The 19,715-nt window shown below is 48.6% G+C and overlaps 1 protein-coding gene across 3 annotated transcripts in view; it reads left to right on the plus strand.

Annotated features, from left to right (window-relative positions):
- plxna4 (plexin A4) overlaps positions 1 to 19,715 on the plus strand; it is a 220,533-nt gene that overhangs the window by 164,947 nt on the left and 35,871 nt on the right. For all 3 annotated transcript variants that reach the window (XM_042078869.1, XM_042078868.1, XM_042078871.1), the window contains exons 13-22: positions 2,706 to 2,857; positions 4,210 to 4,327; positions 4,979 to 5,115; positions 6,470 to 6,664; positions 7,229 to 7,322; positions 9,814 to 10,047; positions 10,389 to 10,532; positions 11,565 to 11,799; positions 12,173 to 12,315; positions 13,717 to 13,985. In XM_042078869.1, the coding sequence (XP_041934803.1) occupies positions 2,706 to 2,857; positions 4,210 to 4,327; positions 4,979 to 5,115; positions 6,470 to 6,664; positions 7,229 to 7,322; positions 9,814 to 10,047; positions 10,389 to 10,532; positions 11,565 to 11,799; positions 12,173 to 12,315; positions 13,717 to 13,985 (1,721 nt within the window). The remainder of the gene's footprint in view (positions 1 to 2,705; positions 2,858 to 4,209; positions 4,328 to 4,978; positions 5,116 to 6,469; positions 6,665 to 7,228; positions 7,323 to 9,813; positions 10,048 to 10,388; positions 10,533 to 11,564; positions 11,800 to 12,172; positions 12,316 to 13,716; positions 13,986 to 19,715) is intronic.

Consider the following 19,715-nt stretch of genomic DNA (forward strand, 5'->3'; position numbering starts at 1 on the left):
CCGCCATAGAGTGTTAGGGATGTTAGGGATGTAATAGTGGTGTGACGCTCAGTATGGGATCCTATGCAGTCTCAGCACGGAGAGACACAATGGAAGGAAACACTTCTGTAGTCTGTTCATGCCTGTGATGGCTGATGGAGAAGCATATTGAAGCTCTCGCATGTCCTCGCAAATACGATCAAACCCTTGGCTTGTAATGCATTCTAATGCACTTCATTGCGGTGACATCTCGGATGAAGAATCTTTTCTTGAAGGAGAAGTGGATAGTGATTAAGTGTTTTCCTCCAACAAGCGTCAATTAGCTTGTCAAAGTCACAAATCTAATCAAGTGTTCATTCCCTAATGAAAAGAGACTCTTCCTCTTTTTCTTTCCCTCTCTCGCTCTCCCTCTCTCCCCGTCTTTCTCTCACTCTTTTTCTGTTTGTCTCTCTTCCTCTGCTTCTCTCTCAATCTCTCTTGTTATTGTCTATCTCCTTCCTATACTTGTTCTCCCATGTTACAGAAGAACAATGAGTTGTAGATTCAGATACAACCTGTGTCTGTCCCATAACTCTTATACCCCACAATCCAAAAAATCAACAGGCCACAACAACTGCACACCAGTCCAAGAGGGCATCACTCCTCTACTTACTCCTTTTAATTGCCCCTACCTGGGGTATTAGGAGGACCAATAGAGACACAAATTGGTATGGATTATCCCTGGGAGCAGATGTCTCTGTAGCAGAGCTCTCTGCAGGCTCCCCAGTGCCCTTCGCAGTGGGGATTGATGTATCAGCCAAGCCTGACCTTCCAGCAAGGCGCTAATGAGACCCCCTGACCTCACCAGGGAATAACTGCGCAGCGCACAGTGACACAGCAGAATAGAGTGGCTGTTGATGCCCCCATCGACGATCCCAACATCTACCCACCACCACTGACTACTGCGAAAACCCCCTCCCAGGATGTCCAGGTGTGGAAATTGGCAAAGATCGACGGGGTTTGTCTTGAAATCTGGTTGGCCACATGACCGGACTGCTGATAGACTGGCTCAAATGGCCCCCAGGGACCGGTCAGCCCACACACAGTCACCCAGCTGCAGACAAATGGGTCAGTTGGAGGGGCTTTGATCGGGTGCGGCTGCTGACAGATGATTGGCTCTCGTAATGTGGAGGATCATCAGCAGATTTATCGAACAAGGCTTTGCAGCCCACCTTTCTGTGTGTGTGTGTGTGTGTGTGTGTGTGTGTGTGTGTGTTTGGTAGTCATTTGTCACTCACTGAAGGCCATGAGTTGTTCATTTGAGGGATGACTTCAGTGGCTACCCCTGACCCTGTCGACTGACCCTAAATCATTCACTCACAAATCGTTCCTGTGAGAATGGAGAAAAAGTGTGTGTCTGTACTTGTGTTTCTGTACTTGTGTGTCTGCTTGAGAGTGCATGTGCATCTCTTTAGCTGTTTTTGTGTCAGGGAAAAAAAATGGTTTGTTTCTCTCCCCTGTCAGCCGCCCTCTTTCGCCCCAGCTCTCTCTTCCATCCCCCTCTCCCATTCGTCCTCTCATCCCCTCTTCCCTCCCTCCTTCCCTCTCTCCCTCTCTCCCTCTCTCAGCTCAGACTTGCTTCAGCACTATCAGACTGGTAGCTCTGCTGTGATGACCTCACTAGCCAAAGCAGCGATATAGAGCACATGGGGGAATAGCCTAATCTGATTGGCTGGCTGCACCTTCCTTATCGCTCACCATTCGGGGGCCTTGTTATGGATCATGGCAGCGTCGCTCCATTGGCCATAATCAGTGTGGTTAACAAGCAGAGTAACTAAGCTATAACACACTGGCTGATAATAGCATTCTCTCCCATCTGCATGTACGACTGGATGGAATTTTATGGATTCTGAGTCATATCAAATTATGAATTAAGCTATCAAGCAGAGCCTCTTAAAAAAAAAAAAAAAAAGAATTGTGTCGCTGTTGGATGAATGTAGAGATTTGGGCACTCAGCAATATGTGCAATCTCACTAATTGGGATTCGGCTGAGCGGATACTGCCTCAGCAGTTGATGTAGATATCAGACAGATTGGATGATTTAAATGTCATAGATAGAGTCGCATCTGTGCAATAGCAAGTGATAAGTCCTTTTGTATTAGCTTTTAAACCCCCAAAATGCTGATTTTTTTCATGTTTAGCTTGGTTTGTATAGACATCCTGCTGTTAAGTAGAATATACGTTATTATTTTTGGTGGCTCACCACAGCTGGGCTGGTTTGATGGGCGACTATCGTCCAGGGGAGGTGGCACGAGGCTGTGCGAGAGATTGGAGAGAGGAAAGAGAGAGAAAAAGAGGACTAGAAGCCTAATTAGCCCAGCAGTGTCTGTTAGCACTGTAGCTCCTGAGCCTCTCTGTGTGTCCCAGCACCACAGGGAGGGTGTTGACATCGAGTCATCCCGTTTACCCCAGTGCTCCCACGACTCCACCCCACCCCACCCCACCCCATCCACCCCCGCTAATCTTCAGGATTGGTGTCATGTGGGGACGTCTGACAAACAGGGTTCACATCCTAAAAAAAAGGGAATAGTTTCAAAGTTTTCCTGGAAAAAGGTATCGTCGACCAAAAAAAACAACCCCGGAGAAATCCCTTCTCAGCAAGAGAGCGCTTTTCACTTTTCAGCAGTGTTTTTTTTCCCCACAATGCCCTTCTCCTCACATTTTCTTCCCCTCTTTCTTTGGTGCAGTTCACGCCTGTGAGAGGACCTCGCGAGGGGGGAACCCTGGTCACCATCCGTGGCGAGAACCTGGGCCTTGAGTTTGAGGAGATCCAGGGGAACGTGAAGGTGGCAGACGTGGAGTGTCGCCCCGTGCGAGAGGGCTACATCCCCGCGGAGCAGTAAGTTGGGAAAAGGATTTTCAACAATACTCACGGCCTGAAGTAATTCTATTAAAAAGTACAACTGAAAAAAGAAGCCGTCTGCTTCATAGTTGCAAAAATGTATTTGATTACAGCACTCTCAGTCAAACGTAGCCTTGGCAATGACAATAGAGTGCATAGAGAAAATGCACTGAAGAGCTTTTGAATCTCACTCAGACTCTCAGTGAAAGAAATGCACTGTTTTCAAAAGAATATTATTTACGTGTTATTCTGAAGCTTCTGTACACTTAATATTATATTGCCGTGAGAAATGCATGCAACTTTTATTGAATTTTGAGCTGCATAGTAGGATCAGAGGAGTTTTCTGTGCTTACTGGAGAGCTTAGGCCTGTTCTCATCCAGATGAAACTCTTCTCCTCACTCAGATTAGTCTGTTACACTGGATCAATGGGTCTCGTAACTGTCAACCGCAAATCCTTTTAAGAAAGTTTCTCTTTTTTTAATTTTTGCGAAAGGACTGGTCCTGTTAGGATGTGTGTTTAGCTGAGATTTCGGGGAGACCATTCCGCTTGTTCAGGAAGTGAAAACTTCCCATCATTATTCATGCGACCTCAGTCAGTCTCCTGCCTCTCCTTACCACTCTCACAAAAATACTGCTGGCACATGTGTTTTTTTTTTACTTTTCATTTTTTTTCCCCTACCACAGCTCCAAGTCTTTGTGATAAGCCTCTTAAAATATTGCCAGATAATTTGTATTTGACACCTGTCGGGAAATAAAGGGGGTGGATTAGAATTTGTCTTAACCTGTCAGGTTCCCCCTGCCCTCCGTTATGCATGTGTAATCACAGAGCGCCGAGCGTGCGAGAAGGAAGAGGAGGAGAATGCTAATTTGAAAATAATGATCGGAGTTCTGTTCATACACTCACTTTTGGGTCTGTGTGTGTGTGTGTGTGTGTGTGTGTGTGTGTGTGTGTGTGTGTGTGTGTGTGTGTGTGTGTGTGTGGAGGGGGGGGGGTTTGGAGCTTGCGTTGGGTATGAGCTGAGGGGCTGTTTTTGTGTCAGTTTCACATTAGAGATTCAAGCAAGGCTTCCCATGTGGAAGGCGCAGCACTGCCATTCCTACTCTCTCTTGTAGAAACACAACAGCATGAGAAATGAGAGCAAATGAGAAAAACAAGTCAATAGTCGGTGTACATTACACCTGACATGAGCTAATCTAATATTATCATCACTGATGCACGAGAGCATGAAATGTGTTTTCAATACATCGATCCAGTTGAGCTACAATGAGGATGCTTCTATGCCTATTTATTTATCTTTCCATGTGGTTTTGAGAGGATGCACATAAGATATGGCATGTGTTCTCGCAGGATTGTCTGTGAGATGGGCAAGGCCGAGAGGAGCCAGTTCGCCGGAGGTGTGCAGGTGTGCGTGGGCGAGTGCCGACCAGAGTTCATGACCAAAACCAGCAAGTTCTACTACTTTGTGGTGAGTTTGTCTGGAAAACCTCTTTAGCTGCTCTTTACCCAGCTCCACACACTCCACACATGCACACACACACCGGTCATCGCCGTGGGGATTTACTGCCACCTCGCTCATAAACACAACAGGACCTTGCTGCCCCCCCCAAACCCCCTCACCCCCCTCACCCCCATACCCATCCCCTGACCTCCACTCAGCTCAGCCTCGTTTGTCAGCGACATCCCGTAATATACCCCCTCTCCACGGTCATAAAAAGGCAGCTTTTAACACCCGTCCGCAGTCATGTTTATATATGAGCTCTCGGCATGTATGCATATATATATATGGGCCATTTAATCACCAACTCTTGGCAGGTTTGTGCCACACTTGCTGAACTCACATGCTGTAATCATTTTCCAATCATGCTCTCATTTTATGCCTCGTTATCAATTTTATACATACATTAATGGCTTTTATTCCCACCGCATGGAGGATTGTAATTGGATTATGTGGTCTGCCGTGAGTGGCCATGGCGAGAGAAAGGGAGAAAACAATTACATGATGGAGAATTGGTTGGTGCAATGCCGAAATGGTCGGATATGGCTGCTGGCGTGATTTGTGATTTGTGATTTTACCAACATGTCTTATTGGTGGATTTAATCTTGAACACCCCCACAGGTGCCCAGACTGCTTCACATCACACCCAGCCGAGGGCCCGTTTCTGGGGGAACCATCGTAAACATCACAGGGAGCAACATGGATGCCGGTAGCAACGTGTCTATCACGTTCAAGGACCAGAAGTGCACCTACCATAGGTATCGTCAGAGAATGTCTAATAAGGGGAGAACCTTCACTCTCGGAAAACTTCCGGTTTCTGAACTGGTTGCAGTTCCTTCTGTGGTTCCACATGAGGGCGCTCGTCCACGAGTGCAGAATGCATGGAGGTCTATGGAGCTGTACCCCTCAAAATCCACTTTTCTCGGGATATAATTTTTTTTCAAGTAATTTGAATATTGTATTCGAAAGGGGAGGCAAAGAAAATACACTTGGTGGAGTATTATATTTTTTAAAGTCACTTAATTGTTCTAAAAAGCCTTTCAAACGTGTCAATGACGTCACTCATTAGCACAATGCTAGCGTGTTATGGGCAACAACGACCCAAATTGTAAGAAATCAAAAGGACAAAAGTACTCGTTCATTCAACTTTTGACCTATAACCCATGTTGAAGTTATACAAACTACAATCAAATCTGAGATTTGTCAACGATAATCAGGTGAAAGAGACAAATTTAGCCGTCTAGCTCCATTGACTTCCATTCATTCTGCACTCATGCCGATCGCCCCCAGTGGAAATCTGGTGGAACTGCAACCAAAATTTGGTACAATGGGACTTAATACGGAGTGGCCAGGCTCTCCGTAGACGGGCTCTGGTATCGTCATGCTCTCTCAGCTGTGTCGCTTTAAGATGACATCACATCTGACAGAATCTGAAAAACCTGACAGGTCATTGATAGTGTCATCACATACTGACTAGGAGGAGGGAAAAATCAATATGGACATTAAGATTTAAAACACTTTCTGATCCCTAATCGATAACATCAATAGCAATCACTGTGTACTCCAGCGAGGGTCACAATCATGACAGCCACTGATAAAAATGAAAGATGAATTCAGCCCTGTGCTGCTGAAGGGCTGTCAAGAGAGACCTCCCCTCCTACTGCACCTCCATTATGGGCCACTCCTGCTATGACTGCTCTGTTCCTCTTCAGTACAGACAATGTGTAGGGATGGAATGGACTGGGGTAGATGGTATTGTGCACATATTGCTTGCGTGTCCTCTATAGGAATGTGTGTCCTTTAGAGGATGAGGATTCATGTGCCTCTATAGGACACATTTACATTGATCTGTTTAGCAGACACTTATATCCAAAGGGCCGTGCAGGACAGATAGGCTATACATTTTTATCTGTGTGCTCATGGGAGTTGAGCTGATGACCTTGGTGCTGCAGGCATTGTGCTCCATTGGTTGAGCTGTGTGGACCAAATGAAAATGCTGTTGGTAGAGGGTCATATTGAATGAATAGTCAATGACTGGGGAGGGGGGTATGTAAAGAGTAGGAGCCCCTGTGTGCATAATGACTCAGTCCCGCCGTGGTGGTTGTCCCACAGGAGGGCCGGGGTGTGGATCACCTGCAAGTCGCACGCCTCGCCCCACGGCGTGGGGAGCGTGACGGTGTCCGTGGGCATCGACAAGGCCCACCTCCAGATGGACCTGCGCGTGGACCACCTCCAGAAGGAGCTGCGCTTCGAGTACGTGGAGGACCCCACCATCACCAAGCTGGAGCCTGAGTGGAGCATCTTCAGGTAGAGTGGAGAGGGACAAGAGACGCATCTTCAGGTAGGGCGGGGGGGGGGGGGGAGGGGTGAGAGACGCATCTTCAGGTAGAGTGGAGAGGGACAAGAGACGCATCTTCAGGTAGGGCGGGGGGGTGAGACGCATCTTCAGGTATAGTGGGGGGGGGGGGGGGGGGAGACGCATCTTCAGGTAGAGTGGAGAGGGACAAGAGACGCATCTTCAGGTAGGGCGGGGGGGTGAGAGATGCGTCTTGACGTAGGGTGGGGGGTGTGAGAGACGCATCTTCACGTGGGGGGGGGGGTGAGAGACGCATCTTCAGGTAGGGTGGTGTTAGTCAGGTGTTATTCAGGATGCCTCCTGCAAGCTTTCACAGCATCAAATCAACATGGAGTTTATGATCATGATTAGCTGTAAGGTTGTTTACAAAAACAGTTCTTTGTCACTTTCTATTAACACATTTGGAGTCTCAATTAACAGTGTGAATAGGGTGTGTTAAGGGCATGAGTGTGTGGCATTTCAGCAACCACTAAATAACTATTTTGAACTTCCTCCATGTTTCTGCTTGATCACAGTGGGAACACACCGGTAACAGTGACAGGAACCAACCTGGACATCATTCAGAGTCCTCTCATCAGAGCCAAGTACAAGAACCTAGAGACGGTTAATGTGAGTGAACAGCCTTCACACACACACACACACACACACACACACACACACACACACACACACACACACACACACACACACACACACACATACAGTACACACACATCACACACACACACACACACCACACACACACACACACACACACACACACACACACACACACACACACACACACACACACATCTCACACACATACACACACACACACAATCCTGGCACAGTCATTCAGCGGTCAATCAGACCTCTGTGAAGCCCCTCATTCTCCCAAGGGCTTTGGCTGGTCTGTGCACAGAGAGAGCTCTAGTAAATTACCCAGACTGGAGAGGGTCCTCCACAATAGGCACGACAGACACTGTGCAAGGCTGAGCAAAGAATGTGCCTGGTGGAAAGGAAGGACAAAAGAGAATGAGAGAAAGAGAGAGGAGAGGAGAGAGGGAGAGGAGAGAGAGCCAGGTTTTGCCAACTGTGACAACCATGACCTGTCTGCCCCCCCCCCCACACACACACACACACACACACACTCACACACACACACACACACACCTCCTTCTCTCTTTTTGTCCCAGTGGACCAAATTTTTTTTATTTGAAAATAAAGTAGCGTTAGAAACTTTTGACACGGGCGCGGAGGGATCGCATTACGTCCCCGCAGAATGGGCCGATAACGCCAGGGGAGCGGACTCCTTTCCTCCGCGTGATTGAGAGGCCCCAGAGACAAAAGACAGTAATGTTATCTGCCTGTCGTATCGCCGGCTCCCGCTCATTCAGCATCTGTCCCCGTGATATGATTAGGGCCAGGGATACTGTTGCTGGAGGCATAGAGAAATTCACTTCAAACGGGCCCACACTAGCACCACCAGTCCCCCGGCTGAATACAATCATTGAAGGCACTCCAGTTTCTCATATCCTCCCGCAGTAATCCAATAGTTTCTAATCAGGTTGATTTGAAAGAAAAAATGTTTTGGGCTTTTTTTTTTTTTTTTTTTTCGACTGAATTGAGTGTGAATAGTGTGGAGGGTGTGTCCAGTTTTACATGTCTTTCAGACAGTCCTCCCAGCAGTGCCACACATGCGGGAACACACACACACAATCACACACACACACACACACACAATCACACACACACACACACACACACACACATACACACACACACACACACACACACACACACACACACACACACACACACACACACACACACACACACACACACCACCTGCACACTTGTAATGTGAGTATTGCATGGAATTCCACAGAGCCACAATCTCTCTGGGTTTATCCTGTGCTGATCCTATGTCTTTAATAGAAAAGAATTGTAAGGTCGATGGAAGTCCCCAAGACTATTTCCCCCTTTGAATAGCTCATGGCAGTGCTGTAAGTTCTATATAGTGTCTTTAAGAGATATATACCTTTTTCAGTGGGAGGTCTGGTGCAGAGACTCTTTATTTTCACAGAAAAGACAAAGGGCACGGCCACTGGCACTGGAGCAGGAAGTCTTCCTGTGGACCTGCAACACAGCGGAGACGAGAAGAAAGGAGAGTCAGGGATGGAGATAGAGAGAGATAGAGCGAGAGTCAGAGATGGAGATAGAGAGAGATAGAGCGAGAGTCAGAGATGGAGATAGAGAGAGATAGAGCGAGAGCCAGGGATGGAGATAGAGAGAGATAGAGGGAGAGTCAGGGATGGAGATAGAGAGAGATAGAGCGAGAGAGGGATGGAGTCTTTTTGGAGGGAAATGAAGGTCGGGCCAGTTATCAAACACTGAGTCACCAGCACGATCGCGGCGACGATCAAAGGCACATTATGCTGAGGGAGGACTTGCCGGCTGATTTATGCGGCCTTTGAGCATGGCGCTTAGATGCGGCGGCTCCAAGTGCAGCCATTTTTGTCGGATTACGTTAAATCTGGCACCCGATTGAAATGTAAAACCTACATCACAATGGCTTTTGTAGTGGCAGCAGAGTGGAATACCTCCCCCTAACCCTGCTCTGAGATATTGTGTCCCAACATAGCATGATTAATGGCTATACCCATCAAATGACTGAAAAGTAGATACTGCATTTTTTTCTGTTGAAAAGACCAAGGTATTGCAGGTAGTTTTCATCGGTTCTGTGTAGGTCTTTAATTTTTCTCTTCAACATGTTTATACTTCACACTGTAATGCTACAGAGTGTACTATTATTATCATGCCTACATAACTATATGTATTTGTACATATTCTTGTGTCTCATCTATGAAGTCCCACTTATGACCTAGCCTAATAGTATGCACCTTTAGCATCTTGTCTATAGAGTTGCAATCCCTCTTGTACATTGGCCTGTGTGTTTAGATGGGTTTAACATCATTCACATTCAAGCTCATAGATAGATGCACAGTTAGTCTAGGCCCTAGGGTAAGGCTGAATGAAAGAAACATTAAAGTGTCCCTGGCACCTGTATAAAGATGTTTGTGTGTGTGTGTGTGTGTGTGTGTGTCTCCTTCCGTAGACGTGCCAGGTGCTGAGCCCCACCACAATGCTGTGCCAGGCCCCTGAGCTGCCCGTCAGCCTGAGCCGCCAACAGGAGGAGCGGCCCGACGAGTTCGGCTTCATCCTGGACGACGTGCAGGCCGTGCGGGCGCTCAACAACACCAACTTTCTGTACTACCCCAACCCCGTGTTCGAGCCGCTCAGTCCGTCTGGCGTGCAGGAGCTCAAGCCCGGCTCGCCCATCATTCTGAAGGTAGCGTCCACCCCCCAGGAGGAGACATGGTCACTCCCTTAATGGGGATGAATGTGGCTGTATGCATTCAAGTGAAGGCACTCAGCAGTAAAGCTAACTTACTGAGGGAATGTATGTGTCAGAAGATTTATATTCTCTGTTGCAACACAGAGCTTTATCCAAGCCCGCCACAGGGGAAGTGTGCATTTTGTTTGCAAGTCAACTTAGGATACTGCATATATTTATTGTTTACCTGTTTCCCTGCAGGGCACATTGTTGCAGTGATGAACAGTGTTTGCAGTTCTTACAGCTTACCAGAACGGATGATGTGTGATGTCTGATGTCTGACTGTTTTCCCACAGGGAAGGAACTTTCTGCCGCCCACCCCTGGCAACGGCAAGCTGAACTACACCGTGCTGATTGGAGAGACGCCGTGCTCTCTCACCGTGTCCGACACACAGCTGCTCTGCGAGTCCCCCAACCTGACGGGACGCCACAAAGTCCTGGTGAGTGTGTGTGTGTGTAAGAGAGACTGCACACTTTTGTGTGTGTGTGTGTGTGTGTCTGTGTCTGTGTCTGTGTGTGTCTGTGTCTGTGTCTGTGTCTGTGTGTGTGTGTGTGTGTGTGTGTGTGTGTGTGTGTGTGTGTGTGTGTGTGTGTGTGTGTGTGTGTGTGTGTGTGTGTCTGTGTCTGTGTCTGTGTCTGTGTGTGTGTGTGTGTGTGTGTGTGCGTCTGTGTGTGTGTGCGTCTGTGTGTGTGACAAAGGAAGAAAGAGAGCCATTGTGGTACAAGTGTGCCATGCCATCCAAAGTACACGGATCCTATGTCCTTTCCCTCTAGACTAATACGACCCAAAGACCAAAGAGAAAAAAAAAGGGTTTGTGGTTATTGTCCTCCCTTAACGGCAGACAGAGCAACAACAAATAAGTCTTGGACGAAGCGTATTAGCGTGGGCCAAACCTAATAAGGGCTCCATTTGCGGCTCTGCGTTAGAAAACTGAGCAGACAGCTTGCTTCCTGCTCTGCCACCTGCTCCGCTGATGGACAGGCAGCGCCGAAAATCCCCAGATCCATTACCATCAAATAGACCCAAACAGAATAGGGCCAATATGTCTCTTTCCCCGCATCACTGCTGTTTGATTTAATCATCCTCCGAGCGAGCGAGCCACGTGCTCATTTTGTGTCTCCCGCATATCCGCTCTATATCTCTCCACTCTTCCCTTTTTCATTTTCTCTTTTTTTTTTTCCTCCACATCCCTCTTTCACAAAGGCACAAATTGGCTTAGTGTATATGTGTTTGGATTTATATATTAGAGTCAAATCTCGTTTCCTCACTGCCAGGGTGTCGGCGTGTCTCAAAGTCAGGAGGTAATATTGTGCAGGAGTACCGGTACATGTTCAGATCGCATCAAATAAGACGAGAACTGGAACTTGTCGGGAATTACACTCGTCCGGAACGCTGTTATGTGACACTACACCCAACAGACGCATTCTCCGTGTGGCGCCTGAGTCTTGTTCTTGTTTGTTTCCCATGTAAGGCTCGAGTGGGCGGTATCGATTTCTCTCCTGGCGTTGTCCACATCACTTCGGACAGTCCGCTGAGCAGTACGGCCATCATCAGCATCGCTGGGGCCGGAGGCCTCCTCATCCTCTTCATCGTCATGGTGCTGATTGCGTACAAGCGCAAGTCTCGCGAGAGTGACCTCACCCTCAAGCGCCTGCAGATGCAGATGGACAACCTGGAGTCTCGCGTGGCCCTCGAGTGTAAAGAAGGTGAGCCATTGGTGGACTTCAACTGAAAATGTAGATGGTGACCATGCAACACGTTATTATGAAGTTAATTAATGAAGCATTATTATTAGTATTGCTTAAAAGTTTGCAGCTGGTTTATAATGGGAAAATTACTTCATTTATGGTTATAGCATAATTAATTACGTATTAATAAATGAACAAACCATTTATAACTGTGTCTACAAATGCTTTACTGATGAGAATTAATGTAGCATTTACTAATAGTTTTTAAAAGCTTAACAAATGTTTCATAGTGTTATTATAAAGCATTAGCCCAATTGCTTAATTGTTCTTCTGCTGTTTTAAAACGAAAGGCCATCATTTATCTTGTGCATTGTATTTTTTCTCCTCCCAGCCTTTGCCGAGCTGCAGACCGACATTCACGAGCTCACCAGTGACCTTGACGGTGTTGGAATTCCGTTCCTGGATTACCGAACCTACACCATGAGAGTCCTCTTCCCCGGCATTGAGGAGCACCCAGTCCTACGAGACCTCGAGGTTTGACCCCACACCCTCGGTCAAACATGACCCATTAATTGTAGTCCTTTTGTCTTCGGGGGACAACCAAAGGCAAACACCGAACACATCCATTTAACCTCAACCTTCAAAGGGCCTCGGAGAGAAAGAACAAACCATTAGCAGAAGTATTCACTAAGGAGAACTTTCTGCTCAACTGCCGCATTAGTCAACCCGGCAAAAGTCTTTATCAAAGATATGTATAAATACACACGCAGCAGGGTAGGGATTGAAATGAAAGCTGTCACCGCGCTGTTTGTGTTCACACTCAGTAAACAAAAGCCAGTGATTCTCATTAGGTTTCCGCTTCGTCTCCAATCTCTCTCTCGCTCCTTCTCTCTCTTTCTCTCTCTCACTCTCCCTCTCTCCCTCTCTCCTCTCTCTTCTGTCTTTTAACATAATGAGCTGCTCTCCAAACTCACACTCACTTTCTCGTTAATAAAAGTAATAACATGTGACACAACGGCAGGAGAGAAAGTGTAGAGAGAGAGAAAGCGATATGAAGAGGAGGCAACAGCGAAGCGGGAGTTATTTATCCCGACTAATGGCGCTGATGGACAGTCCTAATTGAATATCCCGTCTTTCTCCTTGCCTCGTTTCGGCACGGCACGTCTCATGATGCCAAGCCGTGGCTCTCCCGCGTCTGATGAGATCCCGCCATAATAAGCCATATTAATTATGCGTTAATTGGAATAAACATCCCTCTCTCTGGAAAGTTTAAAGCAGCATCAGATCTAATGAAGGCAAAAGGCATCTGGGCTCTGGCACTGACTTGCTTAATGGTTATTGATGTGGCAAATTGTATGCAGTATCAGAGAGACTATGAGAAGCTTTTTAAAATCATCTTTAAAGTCTGCCTCACACTTGTTCCTGTTCAAAGACACCAGCTTGGGTCTTGGTTGCAGTGCTTGATAGACCATTTTTAAAAAAAAGAGGAGGCCAAAGGCAAAGCTGCACTCACACAAGCTTTCATGCTTACATGCTGTCAAATGTTTACTGCAGAGGTCTCTCTACCCACTGCTGATGCAAATAATCCCCATTAGAACAACTGAATATAACAACAATATATGTTTTGATCTATTAAGGTCAGTAAAGGAGTGTCCATGTGAAGGGCCATTTGGTGCAGAGACTTGTTGTTGAACTAGTGATGGCAGATCAAAATGTCGGCATGATCCAACTACTGCACCTTCACACACATAAGATACATCAGAAGCTTGATCCAACTAATGTACTTTCACCACACATAACATGATGTTAATGAGGAACTTTTGTCAGTATTGTCATAGTGTAATATGTAGCAAGTATGCAACATATACCCCACCCCAGCAGATGGCGCTGTGAATTCTAGCCCTCTCCCTGTGTGTTTTGGCCCTGGGCCTGCAGGTTCCCGGCTACCGGCAGGAGCAGGTGGAGAAGGGCCTGAAGGTGTTCGGGCAGCTGATCAACAACAAGGTGTTCCTGCTGAGCTTCATCCGCACGCTGGAGTCACAGCGCGGCTTCTCCATGCGCGACCGCGGCAACGTGGCCTCGCTCATCATGACCGTGCTGCAGAGCAAGCTGGAGTACGCCACTGACGTGCTCAAGCACCTGCTCTCCGACCTCATCGACAAGAACCTGGAGAGCAAGAACCACCCCAAGCTACTACTGCGCAGGTGAGGATGCACACACACAGAGACGCATGTACATATTCAGGTATACATTCAGTTTAATATGTATATATGTATGTATGTATATATGTATATGTCTGTATATGTATATGTACTGTATATGTATATTTATATATATGTATGTATATTCTTACCAGGTGCACTAAATACATAGTGTACACACCATAGAAATGGTACATCAACAGCAAATACATAGCCATCTGAAGTAGACTGATATATATGCAGACATATGCATATCATAGACACATCATTTGAAACAGACATCAAACACAGTATACACACACATACATACAAACATACATACATACACACTCATTCACACACTGACCGAGACACACTTTCTTTTGAAAGAAGTACAAAAAGGATTTTCAACCTCAGCTCTGTAGTGGCGTCCTTTGGGTTACTTGCGAACCTTGGCATGAATAATTGCATTAAGTGACATTGAAACGCACACATCCTCCTCTGGAACATGAAATGCTCTGCCACGCAGATGATTAAAATATAATTAGGATTAATTAGCAGCGAATCCAATTATAAGAGCAGTAAAAAGCCACCGAATGGCAGGGAATTCTGTAAAAAGCTTAATTCCCAGTGCAATCATCACGATCACATCTCTCTCTTTTTTCCTCGACTCCACGGCTGTTTTTATGACTTCTCCACATAAAAGGAGTGCTGCTTTTGAACGCCTGAACGCTGTCATGGTCTCGCCACACGTCTATATCAAGGCCCATATGTCTCTATGGAGTCCCCCGAGGTCCATACCTGTCCCATATAAACACATTAAGCAGCCAATCTCTGCCTGCCAGCCCTCTGGACAAACACATGCCTTGGGTGATATAGATGTGCGCCCCCCTGGTCCTCTGTGCCACTCTCATGATACATTAATGAAACATTAATTATGTCCCATAACGGCACCCATAGGATGCCCGCGCAGGCCATCAAACAAAGCTGACAGCTCGAAAGCACCTCACTTCACGGCAGCCGATTTTAATGACAGCCCCGATCATCAGAGAGTGATTAATTTGGCCTGTTCCAAAAACAGGTAAACAGGTAAGATTAATCACAGCCAGAGTACAGTGAGGCAAACAAGAGCAAGATCTTGACTAGGACTCCATCAGATAGTGAGGGGGGGGGGGGGGGGGGGGGCGGTGGATGGGGTGGAGGAGGGAGGGAGGGAGGGGCAGGCAGAGGACATACACTCCCTGCCAAAGTCACCCTGTTCAGGGGGCACTTGAGGAGATGGCTGCTCCCAAGCACAGCCAGGGCTGCGGTCCCCAATGGCTCTCCTGTGATTGCTCCTTACTCAGGACTCGCTAACCTGCTTTTGATAATGAGCCACTCTGGCAATGCATACAGGTCCCTTTGTAATTTAGCAAGAAGTGACCAAAGAGCCCATCGTGCATCCCTCTTGAATCATCAGCCTTTTTAGAAACGGCATCCACCCTCCCAGCCAACTCGAAGGCGTAGTCTCCAATCACTCAGAATGTCCTCCTGACTGTCCTCCACCTCCAGAATTGGAGAACTGCTCCTCCAATATCCCAGTGTGCATCTGCGTGAAGCCTCTTGACCCTTGGTGACGTGCAGCATGCTCCACCACAAGGTGCCTGTCAGGGCAGCACTACCTGCCCAGCCCAGCCCAGCCCAGCCCACAGGCACCATGCCAGGGAGGCTTCATCTGTTGTCAAAAGGGATTCTCCCTCCTTCTCTTCATCTTCCCTTCCTCTCTCTCTCTCTCTCTCTCTCTCTTTCTCTCTCTCTCTCTCTTCCTCTCTCTCTCTCTCTCTCTCTCTTCCTCTCTCTCTCTCTTTCTCTTTCTCATTCTCCCTGTGATTGTGATTGTGATTGCTAAATCAATGCTTCAAATGTATAAGCACACAATGTTGTTGGCAGCATCTCCCAACTAGTCCACCCTCCACACACACACACACACACACACACACACACACACACACACACACACACACACCACCCTGCCCAGCACACCCCCATTCCCTTCTTTTCTTGGCATGGGAGGGATGGACGCTCGGGTGTTGGCGTTTTTCTCTGCCGCCCCCCATCTGTCTCATCTCAACCTGAGCTCTAACGCGCGAGCGGGCCCCGCTAACTAACGAGAGGCTTCCACAACCATCTGTCGCATTCCCGCGCTCTCTCTCCATCATCCTCCTCCTCCTCCTCCTCCTTCTCTCTCTCTCTCTCTCCATTCTCACTTACTCATTCCCTTCCTCCCTCCTTCTCTCCTCTCCTCCTCTCGTCACACCAAAATAACCTCTCCCACGGCCCTCGTTCTTGAGGCACGGTGCATTAATAAGGATGATCGATCCTCCTTGTCCCTCTATTTTTTTAGTCTGCGGCAGTTCTAGAGGCTTGTTAAAGCAGCACGTACACCCTTAAAGTGGCACCCAAATGCACACGCCGGCTTAAACCCTCATCAGTGTGCACACTAGCAGGTATGATCTGCTAAACGTGTGACACACACACACACACACACACACACACACATACACACACACACGCACACACACGAGCCCTCACACGCCCAAACAGAAATACTCACATAAACACACACACTTAAACTCACAACAATAAAGATGTGTCTGTGATTATGCCTTGAGGATTATCTGTTGTGATGGTGGATGTGTGTGTGTGTGTGTGTGTGTGTGTGTGTGTGTGTGTGTGTGTGTGTGTGTGTGTGTTGGGGGGAGGGTGGGGGGTGGGGGGGTAAAGGGGGAGGGGGCACAGGGGTAACACAGTCGGTCTCCAGCACCGCGTCATACGGCCAATCTTCTCGGCGTGAGCCCGAGTGGGAAATTGAAATCATTTCTGACTTCACGCTGTGTCCCATAACACATATGATTTGAGGGGGAGTGGCTGGAGGGGGGTGCGCCAGTGTGTGCAGCTGCCTGTTTGCTTAAGAGAAGCACACACACACACACACCCACACACACACACACCCCACCCCACCCCATCAACCCCACCCCACCAGCCCCACCTCCCCTTATTTTTCAGGGGGATTCAGCTCAGTGTCAGTGAACGTGCCAGCAGCGCAGGGAGCCTGCGAATCACCCACTCCTGCTCTCCCCTCGGCAGGCAAACATAACAGGGAGCGACAGACAAAGAGAAATACAGAGAGAGAGAGAGCGAGAGAGAGAGAGAAAGAAAAGAAGGAATGAAAATAATAAGACGGAGGGACACCAACACGTAGGCCTGGCACAGATATATGACCGAAAGCTTATCTGCAGCAAAACAGCGAAAGCCACAGAGGAGTACACATTAACGCTCATGAATGAATTAGCGCTACACATGTAATATTAATCATTGAACATGCTGCAGTGCTGGATGTCTCGCTGTTTTCATACCGAGCACTAGCTGCCGTGTGATTAACCACAGGGCTCGGTTACGAGAGGCTCTTGAAGGATGGCAGGAGAGTGTCTAGGCGGTGTCAGGGAGACGGTCGCTACGGCTTCGGTTGGGATGGAGGGGGCGCTGGCGGTAACGGGCGACGCAGCTGGTGCCCGAGATGAGGCGGAAGATTCATGGCGCCGTCTGGTTTATGGGCCGTGGCCCTGTTCGACATAGCGATGCCCCCAGCCCATATCTGCCGTGGCACAGTGCTCCACTTGGCATCGCATTCCTGTGGAAAACGGCGGGGTAGTCACGGGTAACGAAGCACCTATCGCTTAAAAAGCTCCCTCCCAGTGCGTTCACAGAGTTGGCCTGTTTTTTATATTCACAATCTCTTTTCCACTATCATATTCTCTTTTATCATTTCTGTCTCTTTGTTTCTCATTTTATCTGTCCATCTCTACCGCCCCCCCCATTGTTCCCTCTCTCTCTCTCTCTCTCTCTCTCTCCCTCTCTCTCTCTTCTCTCTATGTTCTTCACTCTGTGTTGTACGCCAGTAGCTTTCTGGTGCCAGCACTAGCGCAATGCTACACTCCCTTGACGTCGCAGAATCACACAGCGTCCAGGAAACCTAGTTAACACTGAGAGAGTCGCGGTGTTGCACTGCAGAAATGTTTGTGTGCCTCGGTCGGTTGGTCGGGCCGGTCCCTGCTGTGGCTCAGAGGTCACGCGTGAATGCGGCAGCTAAGGCCCAGCCAGAGCGGGTAATTACAGCGGCCGGAAGACGCTACATACAGAACAGCAGCGCTACCGCTAACACACTTGCGTGAAAGTGAAAGACGAGGTGAAAACAATAAAAAAAAGGGGGGAAATCCAGCCAGATATACTCCTCCCTCTATTCTTCTCTCTCTCTCATTCTCTTTCTTTTGCTCCCTCGCTTTCTCTGCAGGGACGCCCCCCCTCCCCCCCTCACCCGCTGTTCTTTTTTTCCTCTGTTCTTTTTAATAACGTCGTCCCGCTGATGAAGAGAATAGATCGGCGAGCGTTTGGAAATCAGTCGGAGGTGTGCATGATTACAGGGGAGACGGGGCGACAGGAGGAGGATGGAGCGAAGGCGGAGTAGAGGCTGGCGGAGTAGAGGCAGGCAGGCGGAGAGAGTGGGCTGTTGAGTAATGGCCGAGGGGTGTGTGCATGAGCGGGGAGCTTTGGAAGCAGAGGAACAGGGAAAGACATGAAAGGGAAGATGAAACGTGACCCCACTGACCTCTCTGGATGGGGACTTTCATTTTGGGTGGTGGCGGCGGCAGCAGCAGCGGCAGCAGCAGCAGCAGCAGCGGCGTATGAAAGTGTGGCGGTGGAACAAGAGGAAGTTAATCCCCGCCAGGTGTGCTGGTGCCAACTCTCGCACGGGAGGAAGGGAGGGAGGGAGGGGGGGGAGGGGTTTGCCAGCTCATTGGCATGGATACCCCATAAACTCCCACCATGTGCACCCCCCCCCCCCCTCTCCACACACACAACTCTTCACCCCTCACCCTCTCCAGCCTCTGAATTGGGTGGGGGACAGGCAGGTGGCAGCTGAAACAGTGGGGCATCGGGACCACTCAGGCATCCCAACACCACCCTGCCACCCCCACCCCTCTCTCCCCACCCAACACGTGTGCTGCACACAAGAGCCTAATCCTGAAATATTGATGCCCATTGCTACAGCTCACTGAGGGATGGAATCCTTGGCAGATTACCCACACTCCACTGAATTGCACCCCCCCACCCCCCCCCCCCCCCCCCGCCCCCACAAACACACACACCCAAACTACACAACACACACTCCCACCTCCACAACCCCCCACACACCCACCAACTTTGTGTATGAGGATATCCGATCTCCCCCTCTCCAATTTCACAGCCCCTCCCCTCCTGCTATTATCCCATAATAATCACATATGCATATCAGCCACGGAGACAGACCCCCCGCTGCACGGCCCCTACTGTTGGGATGGCAGGGCGGGGTATGTGTGTGTGTGTGTGTGTGTGTGTGTGTGTGTGTGTGTCTGTGTGTGTGTGTGTGTGTGTGTGTGTGCGTGCCCCCCTGCCCATCCCATCTAGTGGCCTCCCATTGTAATGGGATCTGTTGTCTCGGTGTGAGTTAATAACGAGGCCAATGTTATTACATGCTGTCTGAGGCCCGACTGACATCAATCCTCCAGGATCACATAAAGGCCTTTTAATTGGTTCGCCCGCATCAAAGCGGCGTAGATTATGTGCTCAGCCCCCGGGCAGGACAGGGGACGAGGGGCCGTGGCGCACAGATCAACCATCACAGCGCCGCATTCAGTCAGGCCGGGAGAGGTTCTCGCACAATTACGTTTCACTCGG

The sequence above is a fragment of the Alosa sapidissima genome, chromosome 22, assembly GCF_018492685.1.
Source record: "Alosa sapidissima isolate fAloSap1 chromosome 22, fAloSap1.pri, whole genome shotgun sequence".
Taxonomy (NCBI): Eukaryota; Metazoa; Chordata; class Actinopteri; order Clupeiformes; family Clupeidae; genus Alosa; species Alosa sapidissima.